The sequence below is a fragment of the Molossus molossus genome, unplaced genomic scaffold (assembly GCF_014108415.1).
Source record: "Molossus molossus isolate mMolMol1 unplaced genomic scaffold, mMolMol1.p scaffold_m16_p_39, whole genome shotgun sequence".
NCBI classification, from domain to species: domain Eukaryota; kingdom Metazoa; phylum Chordata; class Mammalia; order Chiroptera; family Molossidae; genus Molossus; species Molossus molossus.
Window position 1 is genome coordinate 583386 of NW_023425376.1, and position 18309 is coordinate 601694.

The window sequence follows — 18309 nt, forward strand, 5'->3', positions numbered from 1 at the left end:
TTTTATAATCAGACATTCAGAGATACAATTTTACCTCTAAGCACTATTCTAGCTGTATTCAACAGCTAAATTGTGTGTTTTCATTTTTGTTCATCTGAGAGTTTTGTGACTTTCCTTGTGATTTCTTCTTTGGCCCCTGGTTATTTAGGAGTGTGTTGTTTGTTAATTTTCTAACTATATTGTGGTTAAGAACATAGTTTATGTGATTTCAGTTCTTTTAAATTAATTCAGACTTGTCTTATGGTCTTTCCATGTGCACATAAGAATATGTGTTCTGCTGTAGTTGTGTAGAGTGTTCAATAAATGTCTGTTAAGTCTAGTTAGTTTACAGTGTTACTGAAATCTTCTGTTTCCTATTGATCATTTGTGTAATTGTTCTATCCATTATTATAAATGGCTATTGAAGTCTCCAGCTATTGCTGAGTTGTCTTTTTGCTCCTCTTTTTTTTTTTAATCCTCACCCGAGGACATTTTTCCATTTTTTGTTCAGATAGAGTGGGAGGGAGGGGGGGAGAGAGAGAAAGAAACATCTACGGGAAAGGGACACAAGTGGCTGCCACCTGGCTGCCACCTACATCAAGTGGCTGCCACCTGGCTGCCACCTGCATGACCAACCAGGGCCGGGGACAAACTGCAACCGAGGCACGCGCCCTTAGCGGGAACCAAACCTGGGTTTCCCTGGACCACAGGCTGATTGATGCTCCAACCGCTGAGCCAAACCAGCCAGGGCTGCTCCTCTATTTTTAAAGGGTATGGGTGCCAGTGGGTGAGGGAAAATATGCTGCATAATATAAATATCTTTGATATTGACTCTAAGGAGGCCCTGTAATCACTGTGCAAGATTATACTTTCCAATAAAAAATGTGCAAAAGATGAGCAAACAGATCATATAAATATATAACAGATCATAAAAACATAAATTCCTGATAACCTTGGGAAAGAAGCTGAGCTTCTCTTGTAATTGGGGAAATGCAAAGTAAAATGAGATAACTGTTAAAAAAATCTATTTAGCGAGGGGTATTTTCAAACACTGTTAATAAGACTACAAGTTGCTCTTTTTAATATTTTTGACAACCCTTTTATTATTTTTTTAATCCTCACCTGAGGATATGTTCATTGATTTTTAGAGAGAGAGAGAGAAACACCGATGTGAGAGAAACCTCTATCGATTGCCCCCAGAATGCACCCTGACTGGGGATCGAACCCACAACCTTTTATTTGTGGTGTATAGGACGACATTCCAACCAACTCATCCACCTGGCCAGGGTTTGACAACCTTTTTAAAGCTTCTTATTTGTTTGTTTGTTTGTTTGTTTGTTTGTTTTTTTACTTACATTGTGTTAGGAGTATACCTCCATATTTATCACCCTACTTCAACAATTAGGAACACACAAGGCCAATTTTATTTCACCTACATATTTTGTAAGGTGGTCATAAGAATCGGCTGAATTGAATCCAAGCTTTTTGTTTGTTTGGGGCAAGAATACTTTATGAGGTGCTATTTCTTGTGTCACGTTTTGCAGCAAAGACTCTGACTTTCTTTGTGATGTTCTGATTGATGAGGGTTCAGGTTTTGTCAGTTCGATTATTCCCTTATAAAATGCCTCATCAGTTTTTATGTAATGGTTTTTATAGCCATTAGTGGTTATAGTGTAGATTTACTGTTTCAGTGAGGTTGCAAAGTGGCAGGCGTATAACTTAATCATTCCTTCTTTATTCGTTATTGAAATTCTTATTTTTGGTTGTCAAATAATCTTTAACTGAAATATTTTCTTTTGTAGTTCTTAACTAGTCAAGCAGTTCACTTGCACCACTGTTGATGTCATCTATGATACCATGAGGGTGGCAGCAGTCGGCATTGCAGACCACAGACTGGTCAGTCCTCAGGATCTCAAATGATTCCAGCAAGTTCTCTAGCTAAAGATTGGTGGTGCTGTATCTGTCGGGCAGTGTTGACAATCTCATCAAAAGTGATATTTCCACTGTATTTAATTTTTTTGCTTCTTCCTGTCTCTGGCAGTTCTTTGAGGGCTTGATGATCAGGGCAGAGGCAGAAAAGGCTCTTCCTCAGTCTGGGCCTGTTTGTTCTGAATGGACAGTTTCTCTGGAATCCTCAAACCCTTCCAGTCACCTGTTGCTTTGGCAGTGCCATCACCAAACTGTTTTGGAGACAGACCCAGGGGGCTGATCTTGGGGACCAGGGCAGTCATGGTACTTAATGACTTCCCCACCAATGCACTTCAGGTATATGACTTTAATCTAATTGGGGTTGAACTTTATGAAGCATGGGATCTGGGAGGCAGCTGGTATTGGATACACCCAGATTAGGGACAAACAAAGAAAGTTATACCTAAGCTTCCTCCAAGCTGAAAGCCCAAAGTCATTGAAGTTCTTAAACTTTCCCTAATCAGGTATTTGGTTACCTTGAAATATAGAACAAAATAAATGCTTTCTTTTTTCCCTCCTCATTTAATAATGACTTAGTTTTCCTCCAAAGATTAATGGATTTACAAATTTGACCAGTCTTTGCTCAGTGGGAGTGAGTTCCTTCAGGTTGGCTCCCAAATCCTTTTGATACAACTGTAGTTTTTGATAGCATTTTTGCTTTTGGCAAGTTATGTTTCAGGAGCATGTATATATATATTTTTTGCCCTGGATTTATTTGTCCCAAAAGTCCCGTGTTTTTTTTAATCCCCACGCGAGGACATTTTTCCATTTTTTTTGTTCAGATAGAGTGGGAGGGAGAGAGGAGAGAGAGAGAGAGAAACAGAAACATCAACGTGAAAGGGACACATCAAGTGGCTGCCACCTGCATGACCCAACCAGGGCCGGGGACAAACTGCAACCGAGGTACCTGCCCTTAGTGGGAACCGAACCCAGGTCTCTCTGGACCGCAGGCCGATGCTCTAACCATTTAGCCAAAACGGCCAGGGCAAAGTTCCGTTTTCTTTTAGTGGGAAAGATATTTCAAGACCACAGTCTGGGCCCTGTATGTGCTCACATCTTTTGGGTTGCTTCTATTTTCTAGATCTTTTTAGTGGGTAGGACTAGGAAACCATGTTTATTTAAGGTAATTGATAATCATAATCTGTATTGATATTTATAGACCAAATTTAGGACTTCAAATTTTTACTTTGATTTTATGTTTGTGTCTTTTTCTCTTAAAATGAAAATATTGGTTCGTAGTGACAATAGCATAGTAACTTATTTACTGTATTCTACTACAGTAGTCCCCCTTTATTAATGGGGAATGCTTTGCAAGACCCTCAGTAGATGCCTGTAACTGCAGATAGTACTGTACCTATCTACACGGATATTTTTCATTTTATGTAATAAAGTTTAATTTATTAGGCACAGAAAAAGATTAACAGCAATAACTTGTAACCAAAATGCGGGTTCAGCTGCTTGGTGCAAGGAAGGCCAAACTCATGAGACAGGTGCTAGTGCAAAAGGAAAGAGGTTGTTATTCAGCTGCTGCCACCTGGGAGAATGGTAGTCTTCAGTCTCAAAGACCATCCCTCCTTCCTGCTCATGCCGGATTCTTATAGGGATAGGGAGGAGAGGGCTTTCTATTTTATTTTTTGAGGGCTCTTTTTCTATGCAATTATCTTGCTAGCTTTTGGTGTGCTCAAGTCCTATCCATTAATCTTTCTAGCTTTTGGATGGTCAATGTAAGAACCTCCTCCTCTGCTATCTTGGTCAATAGGTGGGGGGAGATTCTTGGTGCTCCATGACTGTCTGCAGTATCAGGGTCAGTGGCAGGACACTGCAGGACCCTCCATCAGGAAGCCTAGAAATGCCACAATCCTCAGCCAGCTTCCTGATGTGGTGCAAGGTGACTGCTGGTTGGAGTTCATGGGGCACACCTGAATCCCCTCTCACAGCCTACCCCTTGAAGTGGCCAGCTGTGCTCACTCTGCTGCTGCTGCCTACACCCTGACAGACTGTTTACACAACAACAAACTGATAATAAAAGAACAATTATAACAGTATACTGTAATAAAAGTTATGTAATGTGGTCTCTCTTTTTCTGATAACTGAGATGGCTACTAAGTGATTAATGGACAGGTAGTGTCTACATCCTGGATGCCCTGGACAAAGGGATGATTTAGCTCTGGGTTTAGCTCCCATCTCTGTTGCTTTCACTCTGTTTCCTTCGTCTTCTGTATGTAACTAGTGTTCACTGGATGCTTATTTTATTCTTCCAATTTATGTTTTGTTTTTCTTTTTTTTTTTTTTTGGTATGTGACCCTAGCGGGAACCAAACCCAGGACTCTCTGGTTCGCAGGCCAACACTCCAACCTCTGAGTCAAATCGGCCAGGGCTGTTTCTTTTTCTGTACAAGCAAATATATGTGTGTGATAGGTATTCATATTTTGTCCCCTTTTTTTAATCCTCACTGGAGGATATTTTTCTATTTATCTTCAGAGAGAATAGGAAGGAGGGAGGGAGGGAGGGAGGGAGAGAGAGAGACATTGATGTGAGAGAGACACATCGACTGGTTTTCTTCCACACAACCCTGATGAGGGCCAGGGACAAACTGCAACCAAGGTACATATCCTTGACTGGAATCAAACCTGTGACTCATTGGTCCACGGGCTGATGCTCTAACTGCTGAGCCAAACTGGCCAGGGCTTATCCTTTCTTAAATAAAAAGTACTATGCATTTCACAGTATTTTGTATCTTTTTTTTTTTTTTAATAACTTGGCATCATATTTTGGGCATTGTTCCAAGGCAATATTTAGAGATCTCCTTTTTACAACTGTATAATATGCCACTATGTGGATTTATTGTACTTTACTAAATGAACAGAGTCCCTTCCGAACCCTTCTTTTTGGCTAGTATGGTGTTGCCATAGCCTTGTGCATATGACACATCATGTTTTTGCCATTTTGTCTTTGGGACAAATTCCTAAAGTAGGATTGTTGTTTCAGAGAATAAATATGTAAGTAATCTTGCTACATGTTGCCTCATTGTACCATTTTTTTTTAATTCCCATTAGCAGTGTAAAAGCATATTGTCAAACTTTTGAATATTTGCCATTCTGATAGTGAGAAATTGTATATGAATATAGCTTAATTTTGCATTTTTCTTATTATGAATGTGTTGAAGACCTGTTTGCTGTCTTATTCTATGAACTGTTCATATCTTTTGCCTGTCTTTCTATAGGTTTGTTAGTGTTTTTTTATTCTTTTAAGAAACATTTTATGTTAGAGATTAGTTGATTAGCTGACATGATTTGAAGTATTTTTTTCACCCAGTTACACAGCTTTTTAAAAAATAATTATACATGTATGCATGACCAATGGACATGGACAACAAAGCTGGGAATGAGGAGGAGAGTGTCAATGGGGTAAAAAGGAGAATCATCTGTAACAAAAACAAATTAATAAAAAAAAATAATTGGTTTTTATTTATTATAATTTAAAATATGATAATTTATGGTCCTTCAATTCCACTTCTGGAAATTTATCCTAGAATGCTGTGCAGTTGTAACCAAATTCATTTGTTTGTTTATTTTTTATTCTCACTCGAGGACATTCTTTTGCATTTATCTTCAGATAGAGCAGGAGGGAGAGAGGGAGGAAGAGAGAGAGAGAGAAACATGGATGTGAGAGAGACACATCAAGTGGTTGCCACCCACACGACCCCAGCCGGGGCCGGGGACAAACTGCAACCTAGGTACGTGCCCTTAGCGGGAACTGAACCCAGATCTCTCTGGTCCACCGGCTGACACTCTAACTGCTGAGCCAAACTGACCAGGACAGTATTTACATTGTTGTGCAACCAACCTCTAGACATTTTTCATCTTGCAAACGAATTCTATATCCATCAAACAACAATTTCCTATTTTCCCTCCCCCCCCACGTGTTTGACCACTCTAAATATTTCACGAGTGGAATAATACAATATTTGTCTTTTGGGGACTGGCTTATGTTACTTAGCATTGTGTCCGCAAGGCTCATCCATGCTGTAACATGCTTCACCTGCTTACATTTTAAGTCAGATGACACTCTCCCCTTTATCCCCCCCCCCCACTAATACTGTTAATTATTTTTATTTTACTCTGGTTTTCAAAAAGTAATATTTCAGAATTTCTTGTTGCCCTTTCTAACCACAAAATGTCTATAAAAGCTAACTAGTAAATCTTTAAAATATCAAAAAATGGTGTTTGTATGAATATTTTTCTTTAATCTCACAAATATTTTGAATTATGTTTGGAGAGTTACAAAAAGAACCTCAAAGCAGTCTTAAGAATTTAAACTTCATCATGAGGGCAAAGGGGGCGGGGTTGTATCACTTAATAATTGCTACATAAGAAACTATCCCGAAAATTAGTAGTTTAAAACAACCGTTCATGACCATTTTGAGGTTAGCAGTTTGGGCCATGCTCAGCTGGAGGCTCTTCACTATGTTGATTGCGGTTTTGTTTCTGCAGTCTTCTGCACACCTGATTGCAGTTGGGTGCTTTAAGGTGGCCTTGTTTCTGTGTCTGGCAGTTGGCGATAGCTCTTCACTGATTGGTCTAAGGGGCATCAGTTGGGAGGGCTTCAAATGCTCTCATCCTCCTGTCCTAGAAAGGATTTCTCCATTTGGTCTAGAAGGCCTCTGAAAGTCTAGGTTCAGAAGTCCATGTTGTCACTTCACCTGACATCTGTTGGTAAAGCCAGCCCCAATCCAGGAAAGTGGAGAAGTAGACTGCCCCTGTCAGTGGGATTGGCAGCTCAGTTATGTTGTGAAACTGTGTGTCCTGGAATAGGAGGAATCTGTGGGTTGTTTTTTGTGGCCTTGTGCAGGAGGGGTAGGATGAGGTTTGTATTTTAGACTGATCATTCTGGTTGTAGTGTCAAGAAGGATTTGGAGGGGGCAGGGAAGAGGCGTCAAGGCAGGATTCAGAGGCTGTCCTAGTCATCTGTGGGAGAGAAGGTAACATGAGTAAGTAAGGACATCAAGACACACTTTTCATCATCTGCTTTTAAATGTTTCAAAATATTCCATACTGATTTATAAGAGGGTAACAAAATGAAGAGGGGTAACATTGAACTAATCAAGAGAGGCTGTACTAGATCAGGCTCCACTAGAAATAATTGGTTTAATTTTTTTAATCCTCATCTAAGGATATGTTTATTGTTTTTTGTTTGTTTGGTTGGTTTTAGAGAGAGAGAAACATCAAGTGGTTTCCTCTCAAATGCACCCCAACCGGGGACCAGTCCTGCAACCTACGTATGTGCCCTGACAGGGAATCAGACCCGTGACTCTTTGGTGTACAGGCTGACATTCCAACCAACTGAGCCACACCAGCCAGGGCAATAATTGGTTAAGTTTTTATAAAGCCTTTCTAATTAGCTCAGATAATTTAAAGGAGAAACCTATGGCACTTTTTTCCTCAGCATACTGGCCACCAAGAATTTAGAAATAACTGAAAGTAAGAAGATTTATTTTTGTTACCTTGTGTCTGTCTGATCGCCCACACAAAGTTTCCACCCTGCCAAGGCCTGCTTGTTGCATTTTTCTCATATATCACTGTTATTGGCTAGGAACGAATGATAGTTCAATTAAAGTAATTTATATAGAAAGGAGAGTAATAATGTAATGTTTGCATTTTAGAAGAGATGGTTATTTCTTTTTGATTTTTACTTTGATAAAAAATAAAATGTGTGAGCCCTGGCCAGTGTGGCTCAGTGGTGAGAGCATCTGTGTGCACACTGAAAGATCACAGGTTCGATTCCTGATCAAGGGCATGTACCTGGGTTGCAGGTTTGATCCCCATCCGGGCGCTAGTAGGAAACAACCAATTGATGTTTTTCTATCTCCCTTCCTCCCTCCCTTCTACTCTCTAAAAAAGCAGTGGAGAAAATATCCTAGAGTGAGGATTAACAAAAAAAATACATACATGCACACAGTGGTGGGTTGTCTGGTTTGCAGGGTGTTAAAAATAATAGCATGAAGATATATATGCACACAGAATAAAGTGTGTGTGTGTGTGTGTGTGTGTGTGTGTGTGTGTTTATTTATTTATTTTTTATCCTCATTCGAGGACATTTTTCCATTTTTTTGTACAGACAGAGTGGGAGGGAGAGAGAGGAAGAGAGAGAGAGGGAAACATCGATGTGAAAGGGACACATCGAGTGGCTGCCACCCGCACGACCAACCAGGGCCGGGGACAAACTGCAACCGAGGTACATGCCCTTAGCGGGAACCAAACGCGGGTCTCTCCGGACCGCAGGTGGACTCTCTAACCGCTGAGCCAAACCGGCCAGGGCTGTGTGTTTTTAATTTAATCAGCATTGCAGCCATATGGGTCTCTATCCCAATGTCCATAAATAAAGCTTCATTGCCAGGCAAAGAGTACCAAACCATAGACACTGCAAATGAAAAATAGGGTAGTCTGTGCTTCCTACTTGTAGCTGTTTTTCAGTTTTTTGAGATCTTGTATGCATGATACTTGATAAATAAAACCAGTAATTTCAGAGGAATGGGCTCTTTATTGACATTCACTCTATTTGTCGACTGTTTGAAAGCAGTAGCTTTGCAGTATAGAATGAGTGACTAGCAGAATTTTGTACGAAATGATCAGTAAGAGCATACAGGTTAGTTATTTTCTGCCAGCCCTTCTCCTACTTCTGTTATGATCTAACATCCAGTACATTTTCAGATTTTCATGATTGACTCAAAATTGTCTTTTTTTCAGATTATTTGAGTCAAAACCCAAAGTCCACATATTTCTTAAATGTCTTTTAATCTATGTACTAAAATAATTCTCCCTCTTTTTTTTTTTTCTTTTTTTCCTTTTGCCCTTTCTTTGTTGAAGGAACTGGTCAGTTTGTCTCAAAATGTTTTCTATATTCTGGGTTTTGCTGGGTTTTTTTTGTTTGTTTGTTTGTTTTGTTTTGTTTTTTTTCATCCTCACCTGAGGACATTTTTCCATTTTTTGTACAGATGGGGTGGAAGGGAGAGAGAGGAAGAGAGAGAGAGAGAGAGAAACATCGATGTGAAAGGGACACATCGAGTGGCTGCCACCCGCACGACCAACCAGGGCCGGGGACAAACTGCAACCGAGGTACCTGCCCTTAGTGGGAACCGAACCCGGGTCTCTCCGGACCGCAGGCCGACGCTCTAACCGCTGAGCCAAACCGGCCAGGGCTGGGTTTTGCTGTTTAAAAGACCACAGAGCCCAGCTAGTGTGGCTCACTGGTTGAGCATTGACCCATGCATCAAGAGGTCACCAGTTTGATTCCTGGTCAGGGATCATGCCCAGGTTGTGGGCCCAGTTCCCAGTGGGGGACATGCAGGAGGCAGCCAGTCGATGCTCTCTCTCATTGATGTTTCTATCTCTCTCTCCTCCCTTCCTCTCTCTCTCAAATCAATAACGAAAATTTTTTTAAATAAATAAAAGACCAGAGAAAAGACAATTACTTTGGGTCTTGATGACTCTTTCTACATTTACTTATATCTTTTATAACATTGAGATTTTTAAGGAGAGTAGGCCATTTTTCTTGTCAAATGCCCCATAGTCTGGATTTGTCTGATCTTTTGTCATGATTAGATTCTAGTTAAATCATGGAAATGTAATTTTATTTATTTATTGGCAATTTTTACTTTATTTTTTAAAACTTATCTTTATTGTTGAATGTATTACAGTTGTTCCCCCTTCATTCCCTATTGACCCCCCCATCTCCCCACTCCTGTACCCCTCCTGCCTTCCCCACACTACTGTTTGTGTCCATTGGTTATGCATAGAAGTTCTTTGGTTTATCTCTTTCCGCCCTCCCTCCCCCCTTCCCTTTGAGGTTCATCAGTCTAACAACTAATTTGTATTTCTTAATTTTTTCACCTTTTTCACCCATCCCTCCAACCCGTTCCCATCTGACAAGCAACAAAAAGTTCTCTGTATCTGTGAGTCTGTTTCTGTTCTGCTTGCTCATTTTGTTTGTAGATTCAGTTGTTGATACATATGATTTTATTGTTCATATTTTTTGTTGTTTTTCTCCTTCAAGAAGACCCTTCAACATTTTATATAATACTGATTTGGTGATGATGAACTTCTTTAGCTTTTTCTTTTCTGGGAAATTCTTTATATGTCCATTGATTCTAAATGATAGCTTTGCAGGATAGAGTAATCTTGGTTGTAGGTCCTTGCTTTTCATCACTTTGAATATCTCTTGCCACTCTTTTTTGGCCTGTAAGATTTCTTTTGCGAAATCAGCTGAGAGTCTTTTATTAAAATTTTTTTAATCCTCATTCTAGGAGATTTTTCTGTTTATCTTCAGATAGAGTGGGAGGTAGGGAGGAAGAGACAGAGAGAAATATTGACGACTGCCTTCCTCACGACCCCAACCAGGGCTGGGACAAACCACTGCCAAGGTATGTTCCCTTGACTAGAATCGAACCCGAAACTCTTTGGTCCGCGGGCTGATGCTCGAACCATTGAGGCAAACCGGCCAGGGCTCAGCTGACACTCTTACGGGAGTTTCCTGTAGGTAACTAACTGCTTTTCTCTTGCTGCTTTTAAGATTCGCTGTTTTTAACCTTTGGCATTTTGATGATGATGTGTCTTGGTGTGGGCCTCTTTGGGTTCATCTTATTTGGGGCTCTTTGTTGTTCCAGGACTTGTATGTCTGTTTCCTTCACCAAGTTAGAGAAGTTTTCTGTCATTATTGTTTCAAATAGGTTTTCAGTTTCTTGCTCTGTCTCTTCTCTTTTTGGCACACCCATGAGGCAAATGTTGGGTACCCTTGAAGTTGTCCCAGAGGCTCTTTACACTATCCTCATTTTTAAAAAATTCTTTTTTCATTTTGCTGTTCTGATTGGGTGTGTTTTGCTTCCTTATATTCCAAATCGATGGTTTGCTTCTTGGCTTCACCTACTCTAATATTGATTCCCTATAAATTATTATTATTATTATTATTATCCTCACTTGAGGATATTTTTCCATTTTTGTTCAGATAGAGTGGGATGGAGAGAGAGGAAGAGAGAGACAGAGAGAAACATCGACGTGAAAGGGACACATCGAATGGCTGCCTCCTGCACAAGCCCAACCGGGGCCAGGGACAAACTGCAACCGAGGTATGCGCCCCCAGCGGGAACCAAACCCAGGTCTCTCTGGACCACGGGCTGACGTTCTAACCACTGAGAAACTGGCCAGGGCCTATAAATTATTCTTTATTTCAGTTAGTGCATCCTTCATTTCTGGCTGGTCCTTTTTTATGTTGATGTTCTCACTAAGTTCTGTGAGCATCCTTATAACCAGTGTTTTGAACTCTGCTTCTGCTAGATTGCTTATCTCCATTTTATTTCATTCTTTTCCTGGAGTTTTGTTCTGGGACTTGTTTCTTTGTCTCCTCATTTTGGCTGCCTCCCTGTGTTTGTTTCTATATCTCTTAGGCTTCGTAGGGTGGCCTATTGTAGGTGTTCTGTAGGTGTCCAGTGGCACAGACTCCCTGATTACCCCAGCTGAGCCCTTGAGGTGTACCCCTAGTGTGGACTGTACACCCTTTGTTTTAATTGAGTCTGGATTGCTGTTGGCCCGTCAGTGAGAGGGATTTACTCGGGCTGATCAGCTGCAAGGACTGGCTGTGTCCACTGACCACTGGCCTCTGACTACTTTGGAGGATCAGCTGTGCAGGGGCCCACCACACAGAGCAAGACTTACTTCATCAGGGCTCTGGTACCCACTGAATACACTCCTTTAGTGTGTCACTTGTGGAGGTGGTTGGGTGGTAATGCTTCAGTGTGATCCGAAGCTGTCCACTGGGTGTGCTGGCTCTTGGGCAAGGTCAGCCACTGCCTGTGTTCTACTGGGGGCCACCAGGCATAAGCTACAAAGTGATCTGCCGATGACTGCTTCTTCTGCTAGGGTTGGAGGTGCCCAGCCAAAGCCCAGCTGTGAACCAAGGCTAGTGCCAGGCTTGGTGCCATTTAGTGAGAGGTATGGGGCTTGTGGAGACCAGAAGCTGCTTGTTTGAGAGAATTTAGGAAACTCTGAAGCAGGATCCAAAACAGGCCAATCCTATGGTAAAGTTTTTGGAAACAGCTTGAGTGGGCTTGAAAGTTGGGTGGGGCGGGGCCTCAGCGAATCAGCAGGGCCAGGCAAACAGTGTGAGCCAGGTTGTAGGAGTCCCAGATAAGGGGGCAGACAGCAGGGGGAAGGACTCACCAGAGGAACAACAGCCTCTGACAGCAAGTCTGTTCAGGAGAAAGCTGACTCTCCAGCTCTCGCCCCAGTGCCAAACAACTCAGTTTTTCCCCATTTGACTCTGGTGCCTTTCTTTTTTTTTTTTTATCCTCACCCGAGGATATTTTTCCATTTTTTGTACAGATAGAGTGGGAGGGAGAGAGAGGAAGGGAGAGACAGACAGAAACATCGACGTGAAGGGACACATCGAGTGGCTGCCACCCGCACGACCAACCAGGGCCGGGGACAAACTGCAACCGAAGTACGTGCCATTAGCAGGAACCGAACCCGGGTCTCTCCGGACCGCAGGCCGACGCTCTAACCGCTGAGCCAAACCGGCCAGGGCGACTCTGGTGCCTTTCAAGCTGCCTTCCCCACACTGGCTCCCAGAAGGAGCAAGTCCGAGTAAATCTGTGTGTGTGGGCCCTTTAAGAGGAACTGCCTGGGACTCTAGCAGCCTCAGCCTCAGTTCCCACTGGTTTTTAGTGGGGATTCTCTTCCTGGCATTGGAACCCCAAGCTGAATGCCTGGTGTGGGACAGGGACCCCTTACTCCTCATGGAGGACCTTCCCAGCCAAGGTATCCCTCCTGATTTTTATCCACCACAGGTGGGTGTGGGACCATCCCATCTGTGCCTCCACCCCGCCTGCCAGTCTCCATGTGGCTGCTTTAATTTCATAGTTGCAGGACTTCCATTCAGCTCGATTTCAGGAGGTTCTGAATGATGATTGTTCTTTAGTTTAGTTGTAATTTTGATGTCCAAATTTATTTTTACCTTTTGAAGACTAGAAAATATAAGCATAGGAATAGTGTGGGTTTTACAGAGTCTTTTGTAAGTTCACATCCAAGTCTACCAAGTGCTCGCAAAATACCTATCTTATAATGAGCATTGTCAGAGTTAGAGAGCATTAAATTCAGAGGAATATTAGATTTCATCTCCAGAAGTCACAAACTGCATAAAACTAGAAGAATAGGCACAGTCTTAAAACAAAACAGAAAGCTGGATTTTGACACTTTTAGGTATGGAGTATGTGTCTTCCTCCAGCCACTTAATTTAAATTCGCTGTGCTTCCCTGAAGTTTTTGAGCACATGACTCCAATGCCTACCTACCACACCTTATGTAGCTAGGGAGACTTCAGACCTAGAGGACAAGTTACTGAGAAACACATGAGTAAGAGACAGAATAGTTGGGTCCTGGAACCTCAGTTTTCTGAAGACTCATTTGATTTTTTACCAAAGCTTCCGTGATCTGTATTGATGAGATGAGTAGGAAATGTGTAATCTTGGTACCTTATATAATTAGGGAAAATGAAAGAATCAGGGATGCTGCAGGATGAAGTTTTATCTTAAATATTAAAGATAGGTTCTAAATATATACTGTGTGTGTATGTGAAAGAGAGAGAGAGAAAGATCATTTTATGGTAACACATTTTAAAACTCTTCGCTCTTTTTTATAGTAACATTCTTTCTTTTTCAGCTACAGGGCTTTGGCCGACCCAGTGTGTACCATGCTGCTACTGTGATCTTCCTTGAATTCTTTGCTTGGGGCCTATTGACAACTCCGTTGTTAACTGTAAGTATTGCTGAACTGGGTCTTAATTTATACAAGCAAAAGAGTAGTGCTTCAGCACTTGTTCCTAAGACCACATGTCTGAATACTTGTTTGAGAGTAGTTCTTGACAGCAGTTTAAGACTGCTTATTCCATTGGACTGTCTCTACTGTGTTAGATGAACCACCTGCAACAAAACACCTGGGCCGCTCATTCAGTATTTCTGGGTAGCAAGACACTTACACTGAACCAGACTCTTGGTTAATAATAAGTAAACTATATATATTTTAAAAGATTATTAAGATGCCTTAGAGCAGTGGTTCTCAACCTTCCTAATGACGTGACCCTTTAATACAGTTCCTCATGTTGTGGTGACCCCCCCAACCATAAAATTATTTTTGTTGCTACTTCATAACTGTAATTTTGCTACTGTTATGAATCACCATTGGAAATATGTGTTTTCCAACACCTGTGAAAGGGTTGTTTGACCCCCAAAGGGATCGTGACCCACAGGTGGAGAACTACTCCTTAGAGGAAATTAACACAAAGCTTTGTTGAAGTTTATAAAATACTTCATGTGGATGTGATGGCCTTTGACTTAAAAACATAATAAAGTCCATCCGGTGTGGCTCAGTACCAAGAGGTTGCTGGTTTGATTCCTGATCAGGGCACATGCAGAGGTTGTGGGCCAAATCTCCAGTGAGGGGCATGCAGGAGGCGGCCAATGGATGGTCTCTCTCATCGATGTTTCTCTCTCTCTCTCCCTGTTCTTTCCTCTTTCTCTAAAAATTAATAAAGGAAAAAAAATTTTAAGAAAAGATTGGGGTACAGGTTTTAGGTGCCTAGTACTATTTAACACTTCATTTTAATAAAGCTAATTAGAAATTGGCCTTAAATTTCAGTTGTCTTAAATTCCGGTCAAGATGGTGGCGTAGGTAAACGTGGTATCGTGTCCTCCCAAAACCACATCAAAGTTAGAACTAAACTACAGAACAACCATCATTCAAAACCGCCTGAAATCAAGCTGAATGGAAGTCCTACAACTACGGAATTAAAGCAGCAGCAGCATCGAGACTGGTAGGGGGGACAGAGGCGCGACAGGATGGTCCCACATCCATGTGTGGCGGATGAAAATCAGGAGGACACCTCAGCTGTGAAGTTCCTCCCTGAGGACTGAGGGGTCCCCCCGTCCCACACCAGGTGCCCCGCTCAGGGTTGCAGTGACAGGAAGAGAATCCCCATAACTTCTGGCTGTAAAAACCAACGGGAACTGAGGCTCAGGGAGGCTGAGGTGGCTGGACTCCCAGGCAGCTCCTTGAAGGGCCCGCGCACGGACTGGTTGGACTCACTCCCTCTAAGCTTGGAGGGGAGGCAGCTCGAGGGGCACCAGAGACATATAGGAAAGAACTGAGCTGTTTGGCACCGGAGTGAGGGCTGGAGAGGGGGCTTTCTCCGGGACAGGCATACTGTCAGAGGCCTTTGTTCCTTTGGTGAGCCTTTCCCTGGGGCAGCAGACAGCCGCCATATCTGGGGCTCCGGCAACCTGGCTCACACTGGTAGCCCCGCCCTGGTAATTCCCGGAGGCCCCGCCCCACCCCACCCCACCCCACCCAACTTTCAGGCCCACCCAAGCTGTTGCTAGTTGCTTAACCACAGGATTGGCCTGTCTTGGATCCTGCTTCAGATTTTCCTAAATTCTTTCAAACAAGCAGCATCTGGTCTGAGCTAGCCCCATACCTCTGGTTAAGTAATACACAGAAACAAACACAGGGAGCCAGCCAAAATGAGGAGACAAAGAAGCAGGTCCCAAATGAAAGAACAGAACAAAACCCCAATAAAAGAACTAAGCGAAATGGAGATAAGCCACCTAACAGATGCTGAGTTCAGAATACTGCTTATAAGGATGCTCAGTGAATTTAGTGAGGGCCTCAAGAGCATCATAAAGGACCAGTCAGAAATGACGGATGCAGTCAGAAATGAAGGAGGCATTAACTGAGATAAAGAATAATTTACACAGAAGTTATGGGGATTCTCTTCCTGATACTGGAACTCTGAGTGGGGTGTCTGGTGTGGGACGGGGACCCCTCAGTCCTCAGGAAGGACCTTCCCAGCCGCGGGAGCCTCCTGATTTTTATCTGCCACACGTGGGTGTGGGGCAGCTCGTCCACCTCCACCCCTCCTAGTGTAAGGAATCGGGGCGCCACCGAAAAGATGAGAAGAGACTGGAGAGCCAAACAGCCGAATAACCAGATCAGGCTTTATTGGGTACACTCCGTGAGGGTTCACAGACTCCGGGGGTCGAGTCCTAGAAGCCGCGCCCGATGCTGGGGTCTGTGATTTTTATATCTGCCTGATGCGTAATAGGATGTGTGTCTATAAGCCCTGGGCAAATAGTTCCTGAATCAGGGCGGGGGTTAAGGTTGGGTAAGCGTGGTAATGGTCGAGCAAGTTGTCTGGCGCCACTTCCCAGGCTGTTGGACACCTACCAGTCTCCATGTGGCTGCTGCTTTAATTCCGTGGTTGTAGGACTTCCATTCAGCTTGATTTCAGGTGGTTTTGAATGATGGTTGTTCTGTAGTTTAGTTGTAACTTTGATGTGGTTGTGGGAGGATGCGATACCGCATTTACCTACGCCGCCATCTTGACCAAAAGTCCTCATGAGATTTTTTATTCCTCACCCGAGGGTATTTTTCTATTTATCTTCAGATAGAGTGGGAGGGAGAGAGAGAGAAACATTGAGGTGAGAGGGACACATTGACTAGTTGCCTCCTGCATGACCCCAACCAGGGCCAGGGACGAACCACAACAGAGGTACGTGCCCTTCATAAGGATCGAACCCAAGACCTTTTTGTTCGTGGGCCAATGCTCTAACCTCTGAACCAAACTGGCCAGGGCAACACTTCAATTCTGTAGATATGAAAATGAAACCTATGGAACACATTACTTTTTTTGTAGCATCAGCTTTACATTTATACTGTTGTTGTTGTTTTTTTTATTTTGCTCTTTTATTTTGCCTCTTGGATGTTACAGCTGAATTATTTTCTTTTCAAAGTGTGTGTTTTAATATTTAATAGTTGGAGTCTATCAGGTAGTAAAACTTTTTACTATATGTTAGCAAATTCGTTTTTGCTAGGTTAAAAGATGTGAATATTTACCTTTGTCTTCAAAGGACATTTAACTAGATATAGAATTTTACATTGGATTTTGTTTTATGTTCTCATTACATGATAGAATAATAGCATGCTTTTTGTCTGGGTTCCTTTGTTGCAGTTATGAAACCATCTGTTATTTCTTTGACTGTTTTTAAACATTTCTCTTTGACATTCTGCAGTTTTCATGTTATTGTGAGTGTGGATTTCTTCTTATACTGCTTAGAATGTGTTGGCTACCTTAATTCCTACATTGATGTATGTCATTGGTTCTTTTACATTTTCAGCCATTGGCACCTGAAATATTGTTTCTGCCTCATTCTCATTATAGGACATGTTTAATTGAACTTGTGTCAGACTTTCTTATTGGATGCTCCTTGTTTCTTTTAAAATTTTCTATCATTTTGCTTTACTGTGGATGAATATTTTTAACCTGCTTTTTTGTTCAGTAATTCTTTATTCAGCTTTCTCTAATCTTTTAAAAGATATCCATTGAGTTCCTAACTTAATACATTCTTCCCATTTTGAAATTTCATTTTCTTTTTACAATCTGCTATGTTCTGCCCTGGCTGATTTGGCTCAGTGGTAGAGCATCAGTCAGCCTGCGGTCCAGAGAGACCCGGGTTCAGTTCCCGCTAAGGGCATATATCTCGGTTGCAGTCTGTCCCCGGCCCTGGTTGGGTCGTGCGGTTGGCAACCACTCGATGTGTCCCTTTCACGTCGATGTTTCTCTCTCTCTCTCTCTCTCTCTCTCTCTCTCTCTCTCTCTTCCCCCACTCTATCTGAACAAAAAAATGGAAAAATGTCCTCAGGTGAGGATAAAAAATAAAATCTACTATGTTCTCTTATACAATTTCAAGTTCAAAAGTTTTAAGATTATTTTCTGTATCTTGGAACATGGAAAGCATATTTATTTTAAAGTCTGTGTTTAATAGTTCCAAAATGTGAAGTCTTTGAAAGTCTGTGTTTTCTGTTTGTTATTTTTTGTGCATGGTGTCTTACTTCCTTTTGTATTTGATTTTCTTTGATCATGTGATGCTCATTATATTAAAAAATATATATACATGGGTTGATTTGAAGCCTGCATGACCTCAGTATATACATGGGTGATGTTTTCAGCAGTGATTTTAGTTTTGTTTTAAAAAACACATGTTTTGCCCGGTTGTTGTGGCTCAGTGGATTGAACATTGTCCCATGGACTGAGAGGTCCCCCTATTCCATTCCTAGTCAGGGCACATGTGCCAGTTGCAGTCTCCATCCTCAGTAGGGGGCATGCAGGAGGCAGCTGATTAATGTTTCTCATATCCATGTTTCTATCTCTCTACCAAAAAAAATCAATAAAAAAGATATTTAAAAAACACATATTTTTATTGATTTTTTTTTTTTTTTTTAAGAGGGAGAGGGAGAGAGCTAGAAACATTGATGAGAGAGAA

At 42.0% G+C, this 18309-nt stretch overlaps 1 protein-coding gene across 8 annotated transcripts in view; it reads left to right on the forward strand.

The window, feature by feature from the left end:
• Positions 1-1775: 1775 nt before the first annotated feature.
• The window catches only part of MFSD14B (major facilitator superfamily domain containing 14B), an 81769-nt gene continuing 65235 nt past the window's right edge, over positions 1776-18309 (forward strand). For 7 of the 8 annotated variants that reach the window (XM_036281559.1, XM_036281560.1, XM_036281555.1 and 4 more), the window contains exons 1-3: positions 1776-1875; positions 2021-2244; positions 13655-13750. In XM_036281559.1, coding sequence (XP_036137452.1) covers positions 2092-2244; positions 13655-13750 — 249 coding nt within the window. In that variant the 5' untranslated portion in view covers positions 1776-1875; positions 2021-2091. The remainder of the gene's footprint in view (positions 1876-2020; positions 2245-13654; positions 13751-18309) is intronic. The other variant, XM_036281554.1, reaches the window with a different exon arrangement.